This window comes from Moschus berezovskii, chromosome 25 (genome assembly GCF_049115385.1).
Source record: "Moschus berezovskii isolate FMDL1 chromosome 25, NW_MosBer_1.0, whole genome shotgun sequence".
Classification (NCBI taxonomy): Eukaryota; Metazoa; Chordata; class Mammalia; order Artiodactyla; family Moschidae; genus Moschus; species Moschus berezovskii.
Window position 1 is genome coordinate 23,737,303 of NC_142484.1, and position 24,932 is coordinate 23,762,234.

The 24,932-nt window shown below is 49.8% G+C and overlaps 1 protein-coding gene across 4 annotated transcripts in view; it reads left to right on the forward strand.

Moving 5' to 3' along the window:
• Positions 1–2,534: 2,534 nt before the first annotated feature.
• NAV2 (neuron navigator 2) overlaps positions 2,535–24,932 on the forward strand; it is a 429,204-nt gene continuing 406,806 nt past the window's right edge. For all 4 annotated transcript variants that reach the window (XM_055416029.2, XM_055416030.2, XM_055416032.2 and 1 more), the window contains exon 1: positions 2,535–3,694. In XM_055416029.2, the coding sequence (XP_055272004.2) occupies positions 3,437–3,694 (258 nt within the window). In that variant the 5' untranslated portion in view covers positions 2,535–3,436. The remainder of the gene's footprint in view (positions 3,695–24,932) is intronic.

Sequence of the window (24,932 nt, forward strand, 5' to 3'; positions counted from 1 at the left end):
GTAGTCATATGGATGTGGGAGCTGGACCATAAAGAAGGCTGAGTGCCGAAAAATTGATGCTTTCAAACTGTGGTGCTGCAGAAGACTCTTGAGTGTTCCTTGGACTGCAGGGAGATCAAGCTAGTCAATCCTAAAGGGAATCAACCCTGAATATTCACTAGAAGGACTGATGCTGAAACTGAAACTCCAATACTTTGGCCACCGGATGTGAAGAGCCAACTCATTGGAAAAGACCTTGATGCTGGGAAAGACTGAAGGCAAGAGGAGAAGGGGATGATAGAGGATAGGATTGTTGAATGGCATCACTGACTCAATGGACATGAGTTTGAGCAAACTCTGGGAGATGGTGAAGGACAGGGAAGCCTGACAAGCTGCAGTCCATGAGGTCACAAAGAGTTTGACTCAACTTAGTGACTGAACAACAATATATTAGTTTAAGCAACTCTGAAAGAGCACTGAATGCCTGATGCATTTATCAGAATCATTTGGTTAAACACTTGGTAAACCTAGATCCTTGGGCCCCAACTTCAGGACTTCTGGTTTAGCAGATCTGGGGTGGGGCTTATCAAACAAGTTTCCAGGTGTTGACGGTGCTGGTGGTGAACTGGGGACCACATTTTGAGAAAAACTACATTAAGGCCATGAAAATACTTTGGAATATCTCCATAATCTTTAAAGTCAAAGACTGCAATATATTTCCATAACTCTTGCTACATCTGGCAGAACCAGAATTCTGGATAGGAGAGGCTCCAAGTTTTAACAGAGCATAGCATCTCTTATGATTTTATATCAGTTCAGTTCAGTTCAGTCGCTCAGTCGTGTCCGACTCTCCGCGACCTGAATCTAAAAGGCTCTCCCTCTGGTTAATTGCCGCTGGCATCATTCACTCATCTATCTGATAACAATCTGGGTAGCTATTCTGTCCACAGCATTATACTCAATGGCGAGAGAATCTAATGCAGGTTAAAAACACATTCCTGACTTCAAGAGGCCTTCTCTTTAAGAAGAAAATAAACATGAAACAATAAACAACAAGGTAGCATCAGATAGAAAAGGGCTGAGTGCTAAGTAAGTGACATGGCAGAAGACGTGTAATTTAGAGGGAGGGATACCTGGAATTGCATACAAGACTGTGTGCAGTTCAGCCTAACTAGAGAAGAAAGTTGCATAGAATGGATGGAGATAAGATGGGAGAGGGAGCAGTCCAGCGTCAGAGGCACCCTTTTATTTCTTAATACTGTTTTAAGAGACTATCTTAAACCTTTGAAGTTTCCTACTATCAGGATAATAACAAATCAATGCTATCAACATTGAAAATTAGGCTATAGGGTGGGCATACTGTGAAAAATCCGTATCTCAGAGAGAGAGAAGTGAAACAACTTTAGTAAATAGAGATGACTGGAGGGTGGCGTGGGGGATACCAATAGCAATAATTTACTAATAAGGATAATAATACCTAACTTCCATCTGTCTTTCACATTGCCAAGTACCCGTGCTACATGACTGCAATGAACTATCTCATTTATCCAAACAATAGCATAATGTCGTCAACCCCCCTCCATACTCCCAGTAGGAACCGAAGCTTTGTAAAGATGTATCTAAGTCAAAGAACTTGCCGGATTCAAATCCAGGAAGTTCTACGAGGGCGGAAGGGGGGGAAATCCTCATCAATGAATCGCGAGGGGTCTGGCCTGCCCGTGTCATCTCTTCCAGCTCTCTGCGAGGAACCCACAGAGCACCCGGGACAGGAGAGAAATCCTCGAGCGGATTGAAGTCGAGGACCCTGAGGGGTCAGTGCGTCCGAGGCGCAGACAGGGAGGGGTTCCTTTCTGAAACGCAGCAAGATTTTAGCCCGAGCCCGGCCGGGGTCCTGGAGCTTCTCTGGGCTTCCTCTGGCCACTCTAATTACAGTATGTGGTAGGTTGCGAGGAGGAACCGTCTGGGGTCGGCAGGCTTCGCGGGGGTATTGCATTTGCCTATAAATACTTCACATAGTTAAGTGAAATGTGCAGCCTTTGAAAGCTGGAGAGGAAGCCATTCGGAGGCCCCCCGGCCCGCCTGGAGGAGCTGGCAGAAAAGAGAAGAAATGGCTGGCGCGTCCTTCACGCGGGAGCCTAAGGAACCGCCCTCCCCAGACCAGCTGGGGGGCCGCGGGGCTGCAGGCGCGACTCCGGAAGCCTCAGACCGTTAAGGTGACCAGAACAATTTAAAAAAGGAAACAAACTTCCCCGGAGCCTTCCCCGCGGGGCCCCGAGGCGGGCGGCCCGCGTTCGAAAGGGCATTTTTCAAAAGGGGTTCAGGCCGCGGGGGGTGCGGGCCCGCGGGGGAGCGCGCGAGCTGAGCCGCGCTGCAGAGCCGCCACCAGCCCGCTTTGTACTGGCGGCCCCGCGCGGCCCCAGAGTTTCGGCGGCGGCCCGGGGAGTTGAGGCCACGCCCCCTTTGCAGGGAGAGCCGCGGCCGCCGATTGGCCCGCCGCGGACCAATCGGCGCGTTGAGGCGGCCCGGGCTGTCAGCGCGCGCCTCAGCCGCGCGGGTCGCAGCCTGTCCTCCCCCTGCGCGGAGCCCCGCAGCCAGCGCAGCCTTCCCGGGAAGCGCGGCTGCGGCTCGCGAGCGCTGCCTTGCCCTGCCCTGCCCAGCCCAGCCCGCCAGCCGCGCGTCCGGGTGCCCGCGCCCCGCGGCCACAGCCTTGCTGCGCTATAGCGCACGGAGCATGTGCAGACCCTCAGGCGCCGAAGTGCTCTCTGCCCCGGGGGGCGTCTGGCAGTGGTGACCGACTGTCACACCTTCAGAGACCTTTCGGGGGCTCTCGCCGCGCCTCTGCGTCGCGGGGGGACACTGCGGTGCTTGCGATCAGAGCGACAGCTGCCTCTCCCGCTGAAGACGTCTTGGGCTGCGTGCGCCCTCCCTCTCTTCCTCGTATCGCTCCTTCCCTGCCCTCCGTGGTTGCTAGCCCCTTAGCTCGCCGGCTCACACCCGCAGCCTCCCCGGAGCGGGAGGCGTGGGTACCCGCCACCCCTCTTCGAGCGGGGCCGCCTCACTTCGGAGATGCAATGACAAGTTAATATGGGCGTCCAAGCCTCGGGGTCCCAGGAGGAGAATCGCAAGAGGCAACAGCTCCTGAGCACCCAGAGCCCTTGAACAGGCCACCCAGGAGGGGCGTGAAACCCGGCGGCAGCATCCGTCCAGGTGGGACCCGCTGAGCGCCGGGCGATCAGTCCTCCGCCGGGTTCCCGCACCGCCAAGGCCAGCTCGTCCGATTGCTCCGAGATCCCCGACCCGGGGATTTTTTCTTTTTTTTTTCTTCTTTCCCTTGGCTGTTGGTGGGCGCCTCTCGGGCCGAAGCCCGGCGCCTGCTCTGCTGCCCGCGCTGCCTTTAGCGGTCGCCTCCGCCGCCGCTTCCAGGGACGTGCTGGGAAAGCCGAAGCCCCGGGAGAAGATGCCGGCCATCCTAGTGGCCTCCAAAATGAAGTCGGGACTGCCCAAACCCGTGCACAGCGCCGCGCCCATCCTGCACGTGCCCCCAGCCCGGGCGGGCCCCCAGCCTTGCTATCTCAAGTTGGGAAGCAAGGTGGAGGTGAGCAAGACCGCCTACCCTAGCCAGATCCCCCTGAAATCGCAGGGGCTGCAGGAGCCGGCGGGGGAGGGGCTCCCGCTGCGGATGAGCGGCTCGGTGGAAAACGGGTTCGATACCCAGGTGAGAGATGCTGTGTGCTGGGGCACTCTTCTGGGGGGAAGGGTGAATACTTTTTTGAGGGTGGAGGTTGACACGGCTGGAGAGGGAAAAGGGCTACCCTGTGGGCTGAAAAGGGGACCGTTCCACTGAGGCCAGCAGATTGGGGGTTGCGCTCGGAGGGTGGGCTGGCCAGTGGGTGTGGCCCGGGTGACCGAGGTTTGCCTTAAGGAGCTCTGCGAGATCGGGATGCGGGCTGCCTGCGGCTTCCTTCTGCGGGCGCGGTGGGGTGGGGCGCGATCAGGGTGTCCTCAAAAAACCATGTGCCACACTGGAAATGTCAGGTTCTGCATGTCGAGGGGCTTGGCCCCAAGAAGACAGTGTCTGCAGCAGCGGCTGTGTGTCTGTCGGTTCTGCAGAGATTCTGTCCCTGCCGAGGAATGGTCCGAGACCTCGTTGGGCTCCACTCCCCCCTGGCCTGGCTGCAAGATCCAGGAAAAGAGGTCTAGGGGTGGCAGTGTACCTGCTGCCCTCGGCTTGGAGCTACTCGGGCCTGCCCCATCCTTTGGGCTGACAGCATTCCAGGCACGGTGCTGGGACTGCAGTAGGAGTGCTCGGTGCACCGGCGGAGGCAGGCAACTGGAGACTCCTAGCGTCTCGGCTGGCTGTAGCGATGGGGCGGGGGTGGCTGCCTCGGAATGGCGGCCCGAAGCTAAGCCCCTCCTTCCCGGGTAGTAGATCCCGGTGCCGGTAGCCCGGGTGACTTGGGGGTGCGGGTGGCTTGAAAAGAATTGATGACTTCTACCTTTCCAGACTGAGCTCGCATCACCCAATTCGGCTGGGTGACAGGCCCTAGCCATGCAATCTCTTTTAAGGAAATCAGCAAGGGCCAATCCAGTTCTCCTGGCTTTCTGCCCTCACTGCTCCTTTTTTTCCCCCTCCCTCTCCTGATAGGAGGGAGCAGGGGCACGCTGTATTTTCTTGGCAGTTAGTCAGCAGGGACTTTTGGGGACAGGCCGACCTGACGGATGTGACTGTCCCAGTCAGGAGAGGCGGAAAGCCAGCGGGGGAGGTAGAGTGGGGCTGGTGTCAGGGAAGTGGCAACAGACCAGCTGACCTTTTTGGCACTTAATCTCTGCTGACCCTGTCTCCACCTTCTCCTAGAGCTTTCTCTGATCAGAGGCTAGAACTCAACACATTCCTAGCCTTTCTGATGGAGGAACTGAAGCTGGAAGCTAATTGTAAGCAGACTTTTGGAACTCTGGGCTGGAGAAGGCCCTCAAAGCAGATTACGCTCCCACACCAGGCTGATAAGCATGTCCCTTGCTGCTGCACTTGCTAAACATTTTTGGAAGCTGACAGGTTTGAGTGATGGCGTGTGGGAGGAAGGCAAGATTTTCCCCCAATGCTACTGGGCCTGTCTCTACTATAGGGTTTTGTGCTCTGAGCTCTTTTTCTGCCTTTCATCACAGGATTTGTTCAGTGGTCTCTGAAACAGGAGTGAGCCTGGGGCGTGTGCTCTTGTGAGGGTGTCCCCTGCATCCTTGGAGGCGGGGCTGGTGGGGTGTGGTGGGGTGTGATGGAGTGGATGGGGGAGGCCAGAGTGGTGACTCGGGGATGTGACACACACCCTCCATCCTGATGAGGAGGACCCGAGGAATGAAGGCAAAGTGGACTCTGTGATCATTGCGACCAGGCAGCTGTTCTTCCACTGTCCATTTGACCTTTCACTTAACACACAGGGTTGGAGGGCTTTCGATGGGCAGGCTCTGAAAAGGTGATTCATCACCCTGTTTCCCGGAAAAATGATCTTCAGCTGCTGCCAGAGGGGCTCGTGTGGTCCGGTTCCCTCAAGGCTTACCTTCTCTCCCCTGCCCACGGCCCACCGTCCCTTGTCTGCCCCCACCCCGCCTCCCTTGCCCTCAAGAGGGCCCTGTGTACTTACCACAAGGGTGGTTTGGATGGACTTCCCAGTGGGCTACCTGGTTTTGACAGCCTCCCCCGCTTTTTTTTTTCCATTCATGGTCAGGCTTCCTGGCGGTTCTTCTTTGTGGCAGGTGCAGATGCTCGTTCTCATGGCCTCGCCCTGGCATCAGAGAATCATTGGCCAAAGGGGTTTTCCTCTTTGGACAAGTCTTCTCCCTCTGGGCCTGACACAGTGTCCAGGAAAGGCTCGAAGACAGGGTCAGGCTTGGCAGTCCCGGATTCAAAACCTGATATTTGTCACTAGAAGATGCTCTGGAGATGAGGAGTTAAGTGGCAAATGATATCTTGGGGCATTTGACTCCCTTTTTCACTCAGGGGCTTTTACTAGGCTGGGCTGTGCAGTGGCCAGTAGCACTGGCTTTAAAGTCAGGTGGATATCGCAGGTGTCCTGCCTCCACCATGTACAAGCTGGTGACTTAGTTCATTAACCTCTCTGGGCCTCAGTGTTCCCATCTGTAACAATGGGCACTAAACAACCACGCAAATTGTGAGAAGCTTAAGAAAAATAACATTTGTAAAGTGCCGTATACACCTGTCTGTATATATGCATATACATACTTCATAGATACATATTTATATACATATATAAGGAAGATATGTAAAGCCCAGTGTCTGGAAAATAGGAAGCACTTAATAAAATGAGCCATTTATATTGCTAAACCAAGAGATGGGGCATTGTTGAATGTAGGTCTAATAGCCTTTCAGTGAGAAAAGGCATAGCTTATTCTGTCAAGCCCTTGAGAAGGTATCATTCAGTTCACAAGGGTTTACAGAACATCTGTCATATACCTAATATAGTACCAGACATGGTGGGAAGATGAGGGAAGTGCCTGACGTGCCAGGCTCTCTTTGTATGATCTCATTTCATCTTCACAGTAACACTTAAAGCAGATATGACTTCCTATGACAATAATTTTGTGTAACATCTTCTTCAGTGACAGTAATATAATAATGGCAAGTCATCACATAGCACTTCCGACGTGCCAGGAATTGTTCTAAAAAACCTCGTTTGATTCTTACAACAATCCAATGAAATATGTGTATTATTATTCTCATTTTACACTTGGGAAACTGAGGCAAAGGCTGGGTTAGTGACCCCATGAATAGCAGGAGTAGAATTAGAACTTGGACAGCCTGCTTCTGGACTCCCTGTTCTTAATCAGCATGCTATAGAGAGAAGATCATAGGGACTTTCCGGTTACTCACAGGCCCTGACTTATAAGACCACTGCCCTAGCCACTGAGCTGGAAGAGTAAACAGGACTCAGCAAGGTTGAGTGACTCTCTCCAGGTCATCCTGCTCCAGGGTGGCAAGCAGGGAGTCCAGCTGTGGGTGGTCTAGCTTGCAGGCTGGTGGTCTTCCCTGTCTTCATAGCTGCCTCCCTCTTTCATGTCCTGGTGGAGGTAGAGGGTACATTAGACATGGTCTGGGCCTTGGAGGTCTTATAGTCTAGATGGGAGGTATAACTGATGTACTGAAGACATCAGGGCACAACACAAAGAGGGCTGAGAGGGCTATTTGGGGCTGAAAGGAAGAAAAAGGCCACGATGGCTGGAGGAGTCCAGAGAGCCTCACGGAGGGGGCTGGAGATGCTGGGTTCTAGAGATGGGCAGGAATAGCTGGGTGGGGAGGAGAGGGCGTGAGATGAACGTGTGGGGAAGGGGGAGGGCATGCAGTGGTGTAGAGCAGGAGTGGGTGTAGCCACAGGGAAGCCACACCTTCACGTAACAGGTGATGACTTCATATTTAGTATCTTCCTTTCAAAAGGTGAGCGTGAGCAAAGAACAAAGGCTTCTCGCATTTGAAAAATTGGAATTGCCTGTTGCCTTCCTGGTCGATAGTGATCCTGAGCGTGCGGGTAGTTATGGAGAGATGGTGTCCATAAAAGACCTGGTTCATAGCAGACCCTTGGGAAATGACAGTGATTATTATTATTAGTTTAAGGTTCAGAATCTCTAACATGGTGTGATATGGGGAAAGGAGACAGTTCTCATGGCTTATATTAGGCAGCAACTTATTTCAGCCAGTGATGGCCCATTCTCCCCCAAGCCTGCTCTCCATCTCCATCAAGTGTGAAAAGTGCTGATGTAGCCAGCAACTAGCTTTTAGGTACGGCGCCACTGTCAGCTCGCCAAGCCCCTCACCTTGAATCTGTCCCGCAAACCTGTAGCTGGGGCTCGACCCCCAGAGAGAGGAACTGTTCTGCAGCCGCAACATCCCTCCCAAGTCCCCCTCCTGGTGCTGGGATACCTGGGCCTCCCCCCAAGAATGAACATTTATAGCATCTGCTCTGTTAACATGCCATATAAATTATGACCATGTGCAAAGAATTGTTTTAGAGACCTGCTCTGTGTTAGTTCAGAAACCCTGTCCGACCGACCTTCAGATAAGGAATGCTCATGAGCTATTTGAGGAGAGGTTAGCCTATTTTTAAGAAGCAGTTGCAGAAGGAAAAAAATTATATATATATATAATACTTTGATATTTCCTGTTTTTAGGAGCCTGGTGTTCAACTTGCAGCTCACTTCTTTAAAAAAGTAATTAGAAGTGATGGAAATCCTCTGTGGGTGTTTTAGATGTTTAAAAAAAAAAAAAGCACAGATGAGGCCCCCCAGGAAGAGAATGCAGCTCGAAGCTTGCAACCTGTTGCAACTTTGCCCCATTGTGTTTTGATTAGAATCCTTGCTCCATCATCAAAGTTGATTATGGATTTGATTAGTGCATTTTTCTGCTATTGTGTTATTCCCTTTCTTCTCTTCTTCAGTTCTTGGAGGAGAATGTGTAATATGGTTATCTGCCAACATGCAAGAATGTTTATAGTTCACGTATTATTGCTTATTTCATGGGTTAATTTTCTGAAAACACTTTAAGGGTGGGACTGGTGGCTCATTTAGAGTATCATTACGTGTGTATATATGTGTGTGTATAAATACATCAACTTCTGGATATGTGTATATACACAAATACACACACATATACAAATATATACACATGGAACAGCTTAAAGTAATAAGCACATGTAAGCACACACACATCAAAGGCCAGGCTGGAGGAACTACAGCCCAATTTCCAGCTTTCAGAATAGCTTGATTTGTTCCCCACTTCTCGTACTCCCTTCCTCTGTGACCGAGATGGAAGAACCAAGTCTTGATGTCCCATTTTATTTATAAGATGTAAGAGATGTAGCCTTGAGAGGTGTTTTAATTAGGCCTTAGTGAAACTCCTGAAGCCAGTCTGCAAAAGCCAAAACACCTAGTGAGATTTTGGACATTTGGCTTAAGGATCAGAGATCCTTATTTCTAAATCAGTCTCAGCATCAAGGAAGGGAACAGTTATGGGGCATCTGCTATAAACCAGTAGTACTCTGCAGGGATTATATATATATGTATGTATGTATGTATAATATATATAATATATATATTATGTTTATAAAATTTAGTATGAGGAACAAGAAACTGGGTAAAATGTAAAGTGGCCCATGAATTTCATAAGAGGAAGATGAAACCAAGGAAAGTTACCACTTGGAGGTAGTTTTTGTTCATATTTATTGCTTTATTAATATTTGGCTGCTCCAGGACTTAGTTGTGGCGTGTGGGATCTTTAGTTATCGCATGCAAACTCTGAGTTGTGGCATGTGATCCCTCAGTGTGGCATGTGGGATATAGTTTCCTGACTGGGGATTGAACTTGTGCCCCCTGCATTGGGAGCATGGAGTCTTAGCCATTGGAACGCCAGAGAAGTCCCTGGAAGGCAGTTTTAAAATGGTTGATTAGGCTTAATTGAGAGACAGACCTGGGTTCAAATCTAGGCTTTGGGCAAGTTAACATCTCTAAACGTAAGTGTCTTTATCTATAAAGGAGAAATGATGATTCTTATACGTTGTCCGTAAGGATCCAATGAGATAATACTGGGAGGTTGCTGACACAGAGCCTGGTATGTAATAAGCAAAAAATATGTGATATTGCCTATTTTTATTACCCAAGGTCAGAGCCAGGTTTGGAAACCAGATCTGCCTCATTCTGAACATGTGTTCTTTCTACCTTACCTCTCTACCTCTCAAGTGCATGGTTAATTATATGGAGAACAGTTGGCTTGCACTGTGAAAGCAGAGAGCGTAGCGGTTTGATTAGATGAATGCGGAGCAAGAGTTAGTTAAGAACAGTGTCCTCTGAATGAGTCATGTCCAGAGTTGTGAAGTGAAATCTTCACATTTTCATTCCAAACATGCCATCTCTATAGCACTAACCAAGCTGAGGGACCTGCTGCAAACCAAACTTATGGGAAGCCTCCTTTGAACACCCAGTCTGAACTGGCACTGTCAAGGTGGTTGAATGGAACTGGCCAATCTGATTGCGCTGCCCAGGACCAAGAATGGAACAATCCCATTGATTTGGCTTCTGAATGGCTTCTCATTGTTCTGAAGGCAGAAGGAAAGCCCTCTTCTCTTAGGGCTGGCATGATTGTGGTGGGAGCTAAACCTTGTGATCAGGTTGGTTATTAAGGTGCCCCAAGGCATGGCCGGGTGCCTAATGGTGTTTTACTAATAATCACAGGGCCACTTTCAATGGTGACTCTGTCTCTTGGTCACATTGTTCAAAGAGATGGACAATGTGTTACTGGAATGTCTTGGGCAGAATGGTTCATGTGATTTTGGGAACAAAACTGGGTCAGGCTTTTGTGCTTCAGTCCACACAAGTCAGTAGTGAATGACAGCTAAAAGTTTTCGCAGGAACCCCAAATCGCCCACACAGAACCTAAAGAATGATTCATGACTTAGTGCCCCATTTCCCAAGGAAAACAGACCCTCTCTTGTGTTTTGCAAACAATGGCCCCACAGCCTCAGAATATTTTCTCTCTCCAAGTGAAACGTCAGTACCTTCAGTGAATTTTGGTTTGGAGGTGTGGGGGCTGGGTCAAGATAATGGTGAGGTTCTTTGGAGCCTTGGAACCAAATCAGATACTCACAAGAACATGATTATAATAATGGTAACTGACACTGGCGGAGCATGGCACTGGACTCGCATCATTTCATTTAATCCTCACAACACCCCATTAGATAGACGCTACTTCCCCAAGAGAACAGAAATGGCAGTTCTGGGAATCGGCAACTTTGGTTCTTCGGATACTTTGCTGCATGACCTTCAGTAAGTTACATTTTCTTTTGAGCCTCAGTTGCATCATCTATAAAATGGGTAGAATGATACTTGCTCTACTCTTTTTTTTGAAGAGTTTTTGTGACGCTTAATAGAGGTGATTATTATGCATGAGACACTGGCCTCATCATCTTCCACCATTAATACCCTTCAAGGAAACCAAGGGTGAGAGAGGTTAAACTACTTTTCCAAGTAGCACAGCTGGTGAAGTGGTGGACCAGAATTTGAACCCTTAACTGTTTGACCTCTAAATCAAGGCTCTGAAATAGCAAGTGTGAAAGCACGTAAAAAAAAAAAATCTGAAAAGGCGTTGTTAATATGGAATCAAAGTAAACTACTATAAAATTTCTTTTGGCATGGTATATATGATATCTGGCTCTTCCCCTCTGCCCCAGAGTTTAGAAATATTGAAAATATTCATTCAATATTAAATAAATATTAGCTGCTTTATCATATAAGCTAACCTCTCTGGGGTTTGTAAAATTCCAAGTGCTCTCATGCCCCAAGGTCCAGTAAGGTGTAATCACTGTGGAACTGGCAGGGCTGATTCTGGACAGAAGAAGGGAAAATGGGGTATTTGATAAATGGTTGGCCTGCAGAAGCAATCAGATAAATTCAGATTGTGGGTCATTCTTTAGGACAATGAACCTGGGATCTTCCAAACTGACAATATCATGAAAAACAAACAAGAATATTAAAAGGTAGATGGAGAACTATTCTTGAAGAGGAGACTAAAGAGACATGACAACCAAATCCAATAAGAAATCCTTGACAAGCAAAGCCATAAATGCTAGAAAGGTCATTTTAGAGACAATGGGAGATACTTGAATGCAGATTGTATATTAGATAGTATTACTCCACTGGGGCTTCCCTGGTGGCTCAGTGGTAAAGAATCCACCTGCAATGTGGGAAGATGTGGGAGACGTGGGTTTGATCCCTGGGTTGGAAAGATCCCCTGGAGTAGGAAATGGCAACCCACTCCAGTATTCTTGCCTGGAGAATTCCATGGACAGAAGAGCCTGGCGGGCTATAGTCCACGGGGGTCACAAAGAGTTGGACACAACTGAGCGAATGAGCATGACTACTCCATTGTCGTTAATGGTTTGGAAATCATGTAAGAAAATGTCCATTTTCTTGGAAGATACATGCTATATTTAGAGGTGAGGTATCTGCGTGTCAGCAACTAACTCCCAAATGGGTTCAGAGCATAAAAAAAAAAAAGGTGAGTATATGTGCAGATAGAAGGAGAAAGCAAATGTTGTAAAATGTTTAAAACTGGTGAATCTAGATACATGTGCAACTCTTTCAGCTTTTGTTTGAAGTTTTTCAAAATAAAATGTTGGGAAACAAAAAGAAAGCCTTGGCAAAAGAGTATACATTAGCAATCCCCTTGACATCTGTGGTATATCCATGAGAACGTATATGAGGTAGGAGTGTGTGAAGTAAGAGTGTATGTGTGTGTGCACTCACAATGAAGAGCCTGGCCAAGTTTGTTTCACTGGGATCTGGGCTTCTTATCTCCATTCTGGTATAGCGTGAGAATCTTGGCTTAATTCCTCTTCTTTTATGTGAATGGTTGTGGAAATTTTATGGAAATCATAAGCTCCAAGTTTATTCGATAATCTCTTATAAAAACCTAAGACGTTTCCAAGGTTGAAAGTACAAAAGATATTCTTTTTAATGAAGACATTTTTTAAAATATGAAAATACCAGGTTGAATTTTACTCATCGAGGCATGGAGAAGGCAAGGAGTCTGAACAGAAACAAGGTCCTTTCTCTGCTTTAACCCTCTTTCTCTCCTCACTACGTAGAATTCCATTGCCTGGCTCAACCCTTCTCATCCGTTACCCATTCAAGGTCAGGCTTAGTGTCACCTCCTCCAGGAAGCCCTTTGGCACCACCATGGTCTGAAGGTAGTCTGTCTCCTATGTGCTCCCATAGCCTGCTCTGAGCCCCCATAACTTGAACTATGATTGCTTATTTAGCCAGACCGCAACTTCCATGAGGTCGGGGGTGGGACTCTCATGATCTCTGCTGGTACTGACATCGGCAGGACTGCATCAACGCATAGTAAGTTCTTGGTTCATATTCCAGAAGGAAAGAAGGAAGGTGGGGGGGGAAGGGAGAGATAAAAGGAAGAATTGAAAAACAGGATTGAGTGGCTGTTGAGCACCACGAAGCTGTGGCTCAGCCATATGGCTCCTGTAGAACTGTCTGTTGGTGTATAAGCTGAAACAAGTACATGGTGGTGGGTGGCCAAGCATAGGAGAGAGATGGTGAAGTCAGTATCGAAACTCTCCAACCAGGTCTTGGGAAAACTTATCTGTCTGGGTAGCGGGAAGAGGCGGATTCCTTTACACAAGTTTCCTTTACACGAGGATGTCTACAGTATCCACACTGTCTGGTTGCTCCACTGGAAGGTCTTTCTGGATGTGATCATGGTGGTACAGCAGACTGGAAAGTTGGGAAGGACACTGTGGGCTCTGGAGGGCTTTGGCAGATCCCCCCACCAACAGCTTTGAAAGGGGGACTGAGAAGTATTCTAAAGGGTTTTCGTTGGTTAAGAAAAGAGGATAGGACCAGCCTTCCAGGAATAAGGGTGACAGCAACCACTCATGTGCCATTTCCATACCTAATCTCACTTAATCTTCACACTCACTTTCTGAGCCTGGGGTTATTGATCCTGACTTATCAGGAAGGAGGAAAGCGAGGGGTCAGTGCAGAGATGCCTGAGAGGGGTCATGGAACTTTTTCAGGTCACACAGCTGGTGTGAACAGTAGCAGGATTCCTAGCTGGTGTCTCTGAGTCCAAAATCTGTGCTCTTAACCCCTGTCTTCTGCCAGTAACTGGAAGAAGCCTGAGTCCCATACTGGGGTGCTGCTTTAAAAAAAAATTAAATCTCCAAGACCTCTGCTCCTTGGAGCCTGCTCCCCGTGTCCCTGGCCTTGGCCTCCCCACTGTCTCCTGTGCCTGTCCCAGCCTGTTGCTAGAGGTTCTGCATTTACCAAGTGAGGCGCTCCACTGATTTTGGCTTGCATCTTGTTGCAGTCTGGGCACAGTCTCCTCTCGCTGCCTGCTGTCCCCCAGGTCACCCCCGTGCTGCTCAACCCAGCAGGTCCATGTGCCTGACAGCTGGCAGGACCTCTTTCCTGTCCTCCTGTGGCAGCTCTGCAGACAGTTCCCATTGCATGCTGATTTGCTTTGATTATTTTCAGACCTGGGAGTGACGCATGTTGACGTCAAAGTATGTGGGCCACAAAGCATCCCCAAACTGTCAGACCTTCCAGTGTGTGAACTTTGCTTGTTAACTATCGCTGGACAGAGGAAACCCTGGAGGGAAAAATACCATTTAGGCGACGAAACCAGATTTATAAGAATCAGGCTCATTCGGGATGTCTGCTTAGTGATCTGTGCCTCTATGGACTAGATATTTGGGATGTCTGAGCCAGTGCAGACGTTGGAGGCCATCTATTCCCATAGCGCCATTGCCAATGGTGAAACAGCCTAGAGAAGGTTGTGAGTTGCCCATGGTAACCCAGCTCTGAGTGCAGAGCAAAAACCTGGGATCCAGGCCCCCTGTTTCCTGGCCCAGCATTCTCCCCACCTCACTCATGGCAATCAGATGTTCTACTCTGAAGGGCCTGACGGCTTGAAGAATTGGAACCAGCCCTAAGCTATATTCTTTCCTTCTCCATCTACTGAGTAGTTAAGTATTCTTTTCCTAAAAAATTACTTTATTGAAGTATAGCTGATTTACAATCTTGTGCTAATTTCTGCTGTACAGCAAAGTGATTTAGTTATATATATATATACCTTCTTTTTCATATTCTTTTCTGTTATGGTTTATTGCCATATATATAAAAATATATATTTATTGGATACAGTTCCTTGTGCTTGTTGGATCTTATTGTTTATTCACTCTGTGTATAATAGTTTGCTCTGCTAACCCCAAGCTCCCAGTCCATTTTTCACCCAGCCCCGTCCCCCTTGGCAACCCCAAGTCTGTTCTCTTCATTCTTTCATATTTGAAAGCATTTGCATCTGGCTCAGTGGATCACAACACTAGGACCTCTTTGTGGATGGTATGATTGTGGCAGCAGACCACCATTCAACACCTCCCATGGGCCAGACACTTGCCATCAGTTCAGTTCAGTTCAGTCGTGTCCGACTCTTTGCGACTCCATACGTCATCTCATTTAAGCCTCACCACAATGAGATAAGGCTGGTGGCGTTTCATCCGTGTCATGTTTGAGGCTCAGAGAAGGTCAGTAACGTGACTGAGACCACATGGAATCAGCTTTGAAACTCTCTGCCCAGCATCTTAGACCCTGCTCCCCTAGGCTGGAAGTCAGAGCAACCCAGGTTAAGATCCCACGTCCCCATTTATCTACCAAGCATCTAACTTCCCCGGTGCTGGTGTAGGGCCCGGGACACTGTAAGTCCTCAGTAAAGAGTTGTTGAGCCAAGGGAAAGCATAGCACTTCAGTGTGCCGTGCAGATCGAAGCAATACTGTGTGTAAAACTGTCTGGTAGGGGGTAGATAAGATCTCCTGTTACTTACTGAGCTCTTGTTATGTGCTGGTCATTCTTCTAAGCACTCTCTATGGATTTTCCCATTTAATTATTATAAAAGCAATAACCTCTGAGGTAGGCACTTTGGTTATTATCTCCATTTTACAGGTGAACCAGGGCAGGTAGAGCATAAGCAACTTGCCCAGGGTCACCTGCCTACAAGTGGAGGAAATAGGCCTGAAGCTCAGCAATGCTAGCAGAGCCTGCGGCCTCCCCCATGGCATGGTCCTCTCTGTGTGCCTCTTCTAACTAGTTGAGGGTGGGGAGGAGAGACGAAAGCACAGAGATGGAAAACAACTTGTTTAAGGTTCTTTAGCGTGAGAGGTAGTAAAACCCAGCTAAGACTTGCCTTCCTAAAGTAGCCTGGGGCTTCGTTCTTTAAAAGGTGCTGGCTTTTTCCCTGGTGGCTCCGTAGGTAAAGAGAATGCTTGCAATGCAGGAGACTTGGGTTCAATCCCTGGGTTGGGAAAATCCCCTGGAGGAGGGCATGGCAGCCCTACTTCAGTATTCTTGCCTGGAGAATCCCATGGACAGAGGAGCCTGGCAGGCTATAGTCCATGGGGTCGCAAAGCGTAGGACATGACTGAAGTGACTTAGCTAGCACACACACAGTTCTAGTGGGAAAAGACAAACTATTTTGTCCTGGGAAGCTCTCACAAACTGGAGATGGTCACTAGGAATCAGTGACTCCCAATTGCCTGGGGGATCTGTGTGGCTTTCCCCTTGGGTCCCTGCTTCTCACTCATTTGGGATCATTTCTTCTCTGGATTGCAGAACAGAAACCAATATAAATTTGACCTAGTCCCTAGAAATGTTTACCTGGCTAAAAATATGCCGGCTTTGTTACATTTTTAGCCAAATTTAGATTTGAAGTATATGCATTGCCCACACCCATGTATTAGGCATGAACTGTTGGTACATTTTGTAACAGGAAGCTGCTGGTTTTCCATTCCAGAGAACTGGAATTCGGTCAGAAATTTGTCATTTGCAAATGCCAGCTCTCACCACATTCCATTGCTGTTTTTAAGAACGTCTCGTCACCTGGAGTTGGAGGAAGCAGGCCATGGGTGAGGCCAGGCTGGCCAGGCTGTCTTGGTGTCTTTTCTCTGGGTCTGGTGCCTTCCAAGCGACCTCTGCCTGGCTCTCCCCAGGCCCACGCCATCTGCGCTGTGTTGCCTTTGGATTAGTACATGGGCAGACAGGGTGCTTATTTTAGAACTGGAAGGAGAGGAGATGTATCAATAAAAAATAAAAGCTGGGAAGGAAAAAATCCATTCAGTGGTTTTAAAATATCTCTCCCTTAACAGGACAGATTATTTTTGTTTCTTAAAAACAACTAGGTGATTTGCTCCTAGAAACAGAGTTGGAAAGATTGTAAAAAAGGAGGAGGCTGTTGAGGTGGCCTGGAGGTTGCACCACCCTAGTCCATTTGCACAGCACAGGTCATCTCCCCCCACCTCCAAAGCCCCTCCTGCTCCTGACTGGAAGACTCTGGAACCTCAGAACTGTGTCACAAAAGACCCTGTTGCCTTACCTCTTTATTTTATAGATAATGAAGCCGAGCCTCAGGGCCCTTGCACCTGCTGCCTGGAATGTCTTCCCCAGATATTGACGTAGCTCCTTCCCTCCTCTGCTCAGATGCCCCTTTATCAAAGGCACTTTTTCTGACCATCCTATATAAAACAGCAATCCATTCTTTTATATCTCCTTGTTCTGCTTTATTTTTCTGCAGAACCAGAGCAGTCTACCGTAGACATGCCATATATTTATTATCTTGTGTCTTCCCCTATTAGACTTTCAGCTCATTGAGAACTAGGACTTCACCTCTTTTGTTCACAGCTATCTCCCCCACACCTAGAACAATGTCCAGCACTTAGTAGGTGATTAGTAAATATTTAGTAAATAAACAATAGGGACTTGTGCAAGATTTCAGTCAGAGCTGGGACTAGCCTCTAGGTCTGACTCCACATCCAAGATTCTTACTTATACCTATTTCTCTGGATGCTACTAAGAAATCTACAGTGTGTCTCTTAAGATGAGAATGGGTTAAAATGTTCTCCCTTTGACAATTTTGCATCTTTTGTAGGGACTCTTACTGCAAAGGATGGATGAGTATCTTAGCACAAAGATCATTGTCTGAACCCCAAGATGTAGGTGAGTTAGGTTGGCTGGGAAAAGGTAACACTTTTGATCAGGTTGGGGAAATCTTACCCTATGAGCAGACTCTTACTTGGTCCAAGTTTAGGGCTGGATCCGCAGTAGGAGAGAGAGCTGAGAATAGGATTTGCCAACATACACTGCTTCCATTTTGTCTTCTGGTTTGCGTCCTTGTCTTCTCCTCTCCCTCCCCTTCTTCCCCTTTCCCTCCCTCCTTCCTTCTTTCCTTTCTTTGTTCTGGCTCCTTTTTGTACTTTAACCTTTGTTAATAAAAACGATGATCTCTGGAGTAGCTATAATATCACCTGGAGGCTTGGTAGAAACACAGAACCTTGGGCTTAGCCTCTGACCTTCTGAATCACAATTTGCATTTGAACCAGAACTGAAGATATTTCATAGGCAAATTAAAGTTTAAGGAGCAGAAAAGCAATTATGCCCTTACCTCGTCAGAAGTGCTGAAGAGAAACTTCCTTCCTGTAAATACTCAGTTTCCTCTTCTGTGTGGAGGCATGGACCCCGTTGCCTCTAATAATCCCTCCGATTAGGGATGGGAGGGATGGACAGGACACCCCCTGAAAGAGGGTATCAGAAAAGAGACTTCTAGAATCTGCAGCCGATGCATATCTTACAATGCTGTGTCTTATGGAATTCTCCAGGCAAGAATACTGGCGTGGGTAGCCATTCCCTTCTCCAGGGGATCTTCCTGACCCAGGGATTGAACCTGGGTCTCCTGCATTGCAGGTGGATTCTTTACCATCTGAGCTACCATGGAAGCCCGTATTCACTGGGCTTTGTGGCTAATGCTTGGTCAGCGTGATGGAAGGCTGGCATCTGTCTGGTAGCTGCAGAAGAAAGGGAAGTCCTGTCTTTGACCTGGGCATTGAAGATTAGAGAACCTCAGCTCTCCTCTTTGCAGTGAGCTCTGAGCCGGTTGAGATAGCATCTGGCAGCAACTGGAGGCAGTTCCATCGCAGCCCTTCTCACCGTCGGCTGGGAAGTCCGCTTTAGCCCCTTCAGCAAAGGGAGGACAGCCCCTCCCTCAGTCTGAACAGATCCCAGCTACCAGGATCCTTTGCTGTTTGGAAGTCTCCTTCTAGTTCTTGAATTGCAGTGGGAAATTGCATTGCACGATGCCAGTGTGTTGTGAAGGAGTGCGCCCCAGAGTACCAAGGGGAGGGGCTGGCTCTGGTGGCCATGCTGGGCTCTCTGTCCCCGCTTAGAGAAGCCCTGTCAATGGGCAGGTGGCGTGCAAATGTAATCTGTCTCCCTGCTGAGGCGTTTCTTTCAGTCATGCTGAGGTTGGGTCCTGATTTGCAGAAAGCCCATTGATAAGAGCGGAGCAGATTAATTGAGCCCCTGAATCAGGCTGTTTGGTGAAATTATTGTCTAATGCTTTTAGAGGTGGGAGCTTTTTTTTTTTTTTTCAGCTCGTTCTGTGTAAATCAGAGCTACTCAAAAGCTGCTTACCCGGTCACTGGTACCATAGAAACCAGCCATCCCTGCACACGCTCCTGGCCCAGTCGGGCAGGGGCCACTGCATGTGTAGGAAGAGGGCTTAGTGGGCTTGCTCCAGCGTCCACAAGAGGGAGGAGACACTGGAGGAGGTCAAGGGGGGCTTTCTGTTCCTTCCCCCGCTCCCCTAGACTTGTCTCATTTAACCCCATCCAAGTCGCCTGGAGGAGGGACATCCCCCGCCCCCTCAAGTCCACACTGAGCCCTGAAGGGAGCAGAGAATCTGTCCTGTGACTGAAAGGTGATGAGTCTGATACTAAGATGTTTGTGGGTATGTGCATATATGTATGGGGATGTGTGCATGCACAGGCATGCATGGGCATGTGTGTGTGTGTGTGCAGATGTTCCTGAGGGGGCTGGAGAAAGTCCCTTCCTACCACTGGGCACACCATAGCATGTGAACAGTGTGAGGAGGCTGCAAGAGCACTGTTCTGGGAGTCAAAAAGCTTGAGTTTTCTCTCTAGACCCTCCTGAACAAGCCGCGTGACCTGGGCACATGGCCAGTCATTCTTTGCCAGGACCACATGGAGCTGTCAAAAAGAGAACACAGGTCCAGACATCTCCCTTCCAGACACAGGCCTGGGGTGAGGCTTCTGCACCTGTATTTCTTAGGGCTCTGCAGGGGATTCCGATGCATGGTCTGGGATGGGAGCTCTTGGATTTGAGACCGGTGTTCAGAGAAGTCAGAATCATGAAGCAGGTAAGAGAAAGTGGTCATGACCACACAGTCCGGGGCATAGACTCCAGCTGTGCCCAGGTAAGGTGAATGGCTGACACGCTTGTCCATTCTTCCTCATCTGCTCTAGAGGCATGAATGTCTCAACCTCACAGAGCTGCTCTGAACGTTCTGGTGCAGGAAGCATGCGGCCTATGCCTGGCATATGTGTTCTCCATAAATGTTGGTCTCAGGTGCGTGCATGTGTGTGTGTGTATTTTCTGCTGTACTCTCATATATGGATAGAAACCTCTCAAGGAAGTCCAAGGAGAATGCAATTGGGAAATGAGATGGCGGAGCTCAACTGTATTAATGTAATTGGGCAATAAGGAAACCAATTAATTCATTCTTTCAGACAGTTATTAACAGGAAACGGGAGTGTGCAAAGAAAGGTCCTGTGGGACCAGAGAGGTGCCAAGCGTGCCCCTCTCCCTCCATGGAAGTGGTTCTTAAACTTCACTGTGCATGCTTACGACCCAGGTACTTGTTAAAAATGCGGAATCCTGGACCTTAGCCTCAGAGACGCTGAGTTTGCAGATCTGGGTGAGGCCCAAGAATTTATATTTTGGGCAAGTCTGATTAAAAGAACTTACAGAAGATGGCCCACAGCCGCCACTCTCTGACAAAGGCTGGTCCAGAGGGAAATATCAACTTGGATGATTAAAGAGAAGGAGCGAACTAGGTGAGTTAGGGCAGGCAAGGATGGGAGCCCAGATAAGGTGAGGGGAGCTAGGTTTGAATGTATGCATGCGAGATGCAGAGGAAACAGGGCAACATCTTCAGGATTTGGTGTGCTGAGCGCAGGCGGATGGGCTCTGATGGATGGGGAGTCCTGGCTGCTGTTCTTGCAGCCAGGGGCTGGAGTTGCTGTGGAGGGTGGTCATCACACCGGATGTCAGCCCCTGAAAAGCATTCACCAGGACTCCTGGTGGACTGTGAACCGAGAGTATGTGTCCCTTTGTCCTCTGCTTAAGGCCCAGGGTGGCTGCCTGTAGGTTGCCTGGCAGTGCCCATAGAGTTCAGCATGTCCCTCTGTTGGCTCATTCAGAAATCCGAGCTGGGGAGCAACCTGGGGCAGGGAAACCTGGAAGGTAAAGTAGGCATGAGATCCTTGGGACCCCAGAGTAGGGTGATAGAAAGAGCACCAGAGCTGTATTTGAGCGTCAGTGTGAGCAGGGAGGGGCCTTAGTCAGCGTCCCAGGCCTCCAGGTGGCCTGGTGTCCCCTCGTTAAAGCCTGAACCTAGATAGCTCCCAGCAGTGGCCTTTGTGTCACCGAAGAGCACATTTCCTGAGTCGCCAGTGGCTTTGAAAGAGCTAGAAATGAGAAGGGATGGAGGGGAAACCCCTACTTGTGTGCCGGTCCCGTGCTACCTGCTCACGTGTTTTGCCTCCTCTAGTCTCCGCCTTGGAGGTAGATGCCAGGAGTCTCGTTTCAGAGATGGAGAAAGGCTCAGAGAGGTAAAGCAACTTGCCTAATCCTACACAGCTAGGACTGGGCAAAGCCGGGCCTGGGACTCGCTCTGTTTGCTTCCAGTTAATCGCCCTGAGAGAGAGGGGAGGCTCTGCCCTCAGGTGCGGGCCCCTCGGAAGCCCCGCTGCCCCGGCTGGGGGCGGGGGGCACAGGGAGGGCAGGGCCCCCCCGGGGTCCCGTGACGTGTGGGACACTTCTGTGCCCTCTGTCAACAATCCAGTCTTCAGTAACGTTGCCCCTGGCTGCCAACTGCTTTCGCCACAGCCAGACGCCCCCACCCCCGACACCCACCCACGCAGGCGAAGGCTGCGGCCAAGGGCACCCCGGAGGGGGCGGGGGCCGTGCCCTCCCCAGGGGCCTCTGCGGAGCCCCTGAATGTCCCCATTGAGGCGCAGGCAGGATGACAATGGCCGGCTGGGACCCCCGGCCTGGGTCCGCCGAGGCGAGAGGGCTGGGGCCGGGCAAGCGGTGCTGGCTCGAAGGCCAGATGCTGACTTCCAGGGCAGGGAGCCAGCGCCTCTGACGCGCTCTGAAATGCCAGCTCCGCTTAACTGGGAGCAGCCGGGGCGGGCGCCACGCCCCTCCCCGTGCCGGGAGGACTGGGGACCCGGCTCCCAGCCACCACAGGCCAGCTCACAGCCTCCGTCCGTGCCCGGGGCTGGGCCCTGCTCTCTCCACACTGGGGACTGTGGGAGGGCCTTTCCAGATTCCCCTGGGTCCTCACCGTCATCATTCTCAGATCGTTTGAAGAAATAAGCCCCCTCCAACAACTTAGGTGGGGTGGCTAGGTAAAACACAAGGCACCCAGTCCTATTTGAATTTCAGATAAATAATGAATAATTTTAAAATTGTATTTAAGTATACGTGCGTGCTCAGTCACATCCAACTCTTTGCAAACTTACGGACTGTAGCCCACCAGGCTCCTCTGTCCATGGGGATTCTCCAGCCAAGAATACTGGAGTGGGTTGCCATGCCCTCCCCCAGGGGATCTTCTCAACCCAGGGATCGAACCCAGGTCTCCCGCACTTCAGGCAGATTCTTTACCAGCTGAGCCAGCAGGGAAGCTTGTTTTAAGTACATGACAAATATTAGATAAAGACGGAACCAAGGTTTGGGTCCATCTGTTGTGTCATGGGACACACTTAAACTGGAAAATTATTGGTTGTTTATCTGAAATTCACATTTAACAGTGTGCCCTCTGTTTTCAGTTGTTAAGTCTGACAATCCTAGCTCAGGGAGCCGTGATGGGCACATGTGATGGGGGTACCAGGGCTCAGCTGTATTTCCCTCTGTGCTACTGAGGGGGCCACATGGAGGGGGCCTTTCCTGCACACACTCTCCACCTCCTGCTCCCACATCTGGGGTGCTGGAGGCTTCACACAGTAGGTGCTTTACTAAAAAGTGGCCACTGCCTAGTTCTCTTCCTCACCCCTACTTTCATGAGCTGCGTCTTTCTCCCTCAAATCCTGCAGTGGAAAAGAAAGCTTTAGGGTGCATTTTGAGTGGGGGACTATTTACTGACCACCTCCCTGCCACATTGGGCTGAACCCTGGATACTCAATGGTGAACAAGCCAGTTGGGGTCTCTGCTCTCAAAGGAGCTTACAGGCTAGAAGGGGAAGTGTGCAGTGAACAAAAGAGCAACTGTGATTCAGCAAACTATGAACACCGAGGGTGGTGGAGGGAGGCACACATGGGCTCTTGGCCCCAGGAGGGCATCTCACCCACACCTGCATGACCAGGCTGACACAAAGACTAGGGGCCTTGGAGTTAGAAATCCTGGGTCATATCGCATGGCTGGCTAGCTGTGTGGCCCTGGATAAATCACTGAACCTCGCTGAGCCTCAGTTTTCGTCATCTGTTAAGTGGGAACGATATACGTCGCCTCAAGGACTGGTGTGAGATTCCAAGTGAAATGGTGAATGAACATGTACTGTCAATGCAGGGTTCTAGACAGAGTCGTGTGTGTGTGTGTGTGTGTGTGTATGTTGGGGTGTGGAGTGTAGGAGTGGAAGGAGAGGGGAAACAGGGGCTGGGAATGCTTGGCCCCCTGCCTGCTGCGTGCCCCTCTGTCCTTACCCCCTCAGCATCCTGGTTCTCTGTCTGGCATTATTATTGTCAGTCTTTCATCTGATTCTCCTCCTGTCCCAGAGGCATAGCCATGATACCAGATGTGTATATGGTATTTTAAAGTTTGCCAAGCATAATGATTAAGAGCATGAGCTGAGGATTCAGATAGGCCTGGGTTCAAGCCTTGTCTCCGCTCTGTGACCTCACAGAAGTCCTTAACCTCCCTGGGCTTAGTCTTCTCTGTCAAATGGAGCCTCGCAGGCATTGAGATGGTGGAAAGAGACCAGTCGCATAAAGCACCGAGCACGGAGCCTGGCGCATGGCACGTCCCCAGGAAACGAGCAGCTCCTCCAGGCTCTTGTCTGAGCATTGAAACACCCTTGTGAGGTGGTACTGTTAGGTGGAGGAATGACGGTCAGGAAGGCTGGGTAACCAGCCTAAAGAGGCGTAGCCAGAGGAATGGCTGTGGAGACTACACCCCTGCCTTCTCCGGAGGCCTTTTTGGTCACCTGGTCTTCAAGGGGCTCTGCTTCTAGCTCTCATCCAGATGCCTCTCTGGGGCCTAGCCTCCTCTCTGGCTTCAGGCCCTCCTTGCCCGTTGTGGTCTGGTCCAGACACCTGGCTGCCTCACTAAGATCTTGGCGTGCCCGCTTGTGCTGGGCTCTGCCCTGCTCAGCCTCCTGCGAGGCAGAAGGAGCATCCTCTAGGAATCTGAGGGTTTGTGTGCCTCATGACATCCATTCTTCCGTTGCCAGGCTCGAAGTCTGAGATGTGGGCGTTTTTATTACCCTCTTAAACCTTTTGTCAGCTGATACCCGCACAATTATGCTGTTGGCAGGGGCGCTGCTTTTATTGTCTTGAACACAAAAGCAGCTTTGAAAAGCGGGGGCACTTCTGGGGAGCAGGTGGGGTTGGTCTCTCACAGGAGAGGCCTCTCCACCGACTGCGTCACCCTCCCGTGGGGGCAGGTGGGTGGCACTTCTCCTGTAGGTGGTACTCTGGTTCCCAATAGAATAATGATCCATCGCCCATGGTTGTTGAGGGGATGGAAGAACTTGCACAGCACTGGGGTGCGCTTCTGCCCAGCACTGGGTTAGGTCCCCTGACTACCTTCCAGGGTCAGGCCTTAGAGCCATTTTGCAGATGAGCAAAATGAGCTGGAGAGGCTAGCTGATTTGATCTAGATCAAGTGACTGGTAAATGGTAGCACCAGCTTTTGAGCTCAGGAGTGTTTGGCTCTGGAGCCCATGACTGGCGTTCTCTTACCTACACATGGGTCTGCGTGCAGCATCTTAGAGGTGCCGGCTGGGAACCTAGCATGCTCCTCCTAGCTCACAGTGGGCATTAAGCCACTTGGTGCCATTCAGTGCCCAGCCTCAGGACAGAGGACCCAGGCTTCTAAGGGAGGAAGGACAAGAGCTGGTCTTTCTCTCTTTCCTTAAAGGAGTAAAGGAATTCGGATACATGGAGGGAGGGAGGAGAGTTTTCCAAAGGCCAGAAAAGCCTGGGCAAGGTCTAGAGGCAGCCATGATCATGTCTGCTGTGCCTGACGGATGACATTGAAGAGACCTGCTTTGAACAGATATTTATATGGGGAGGTGGTGTTCAAGGCAGTCTGGAGAGTG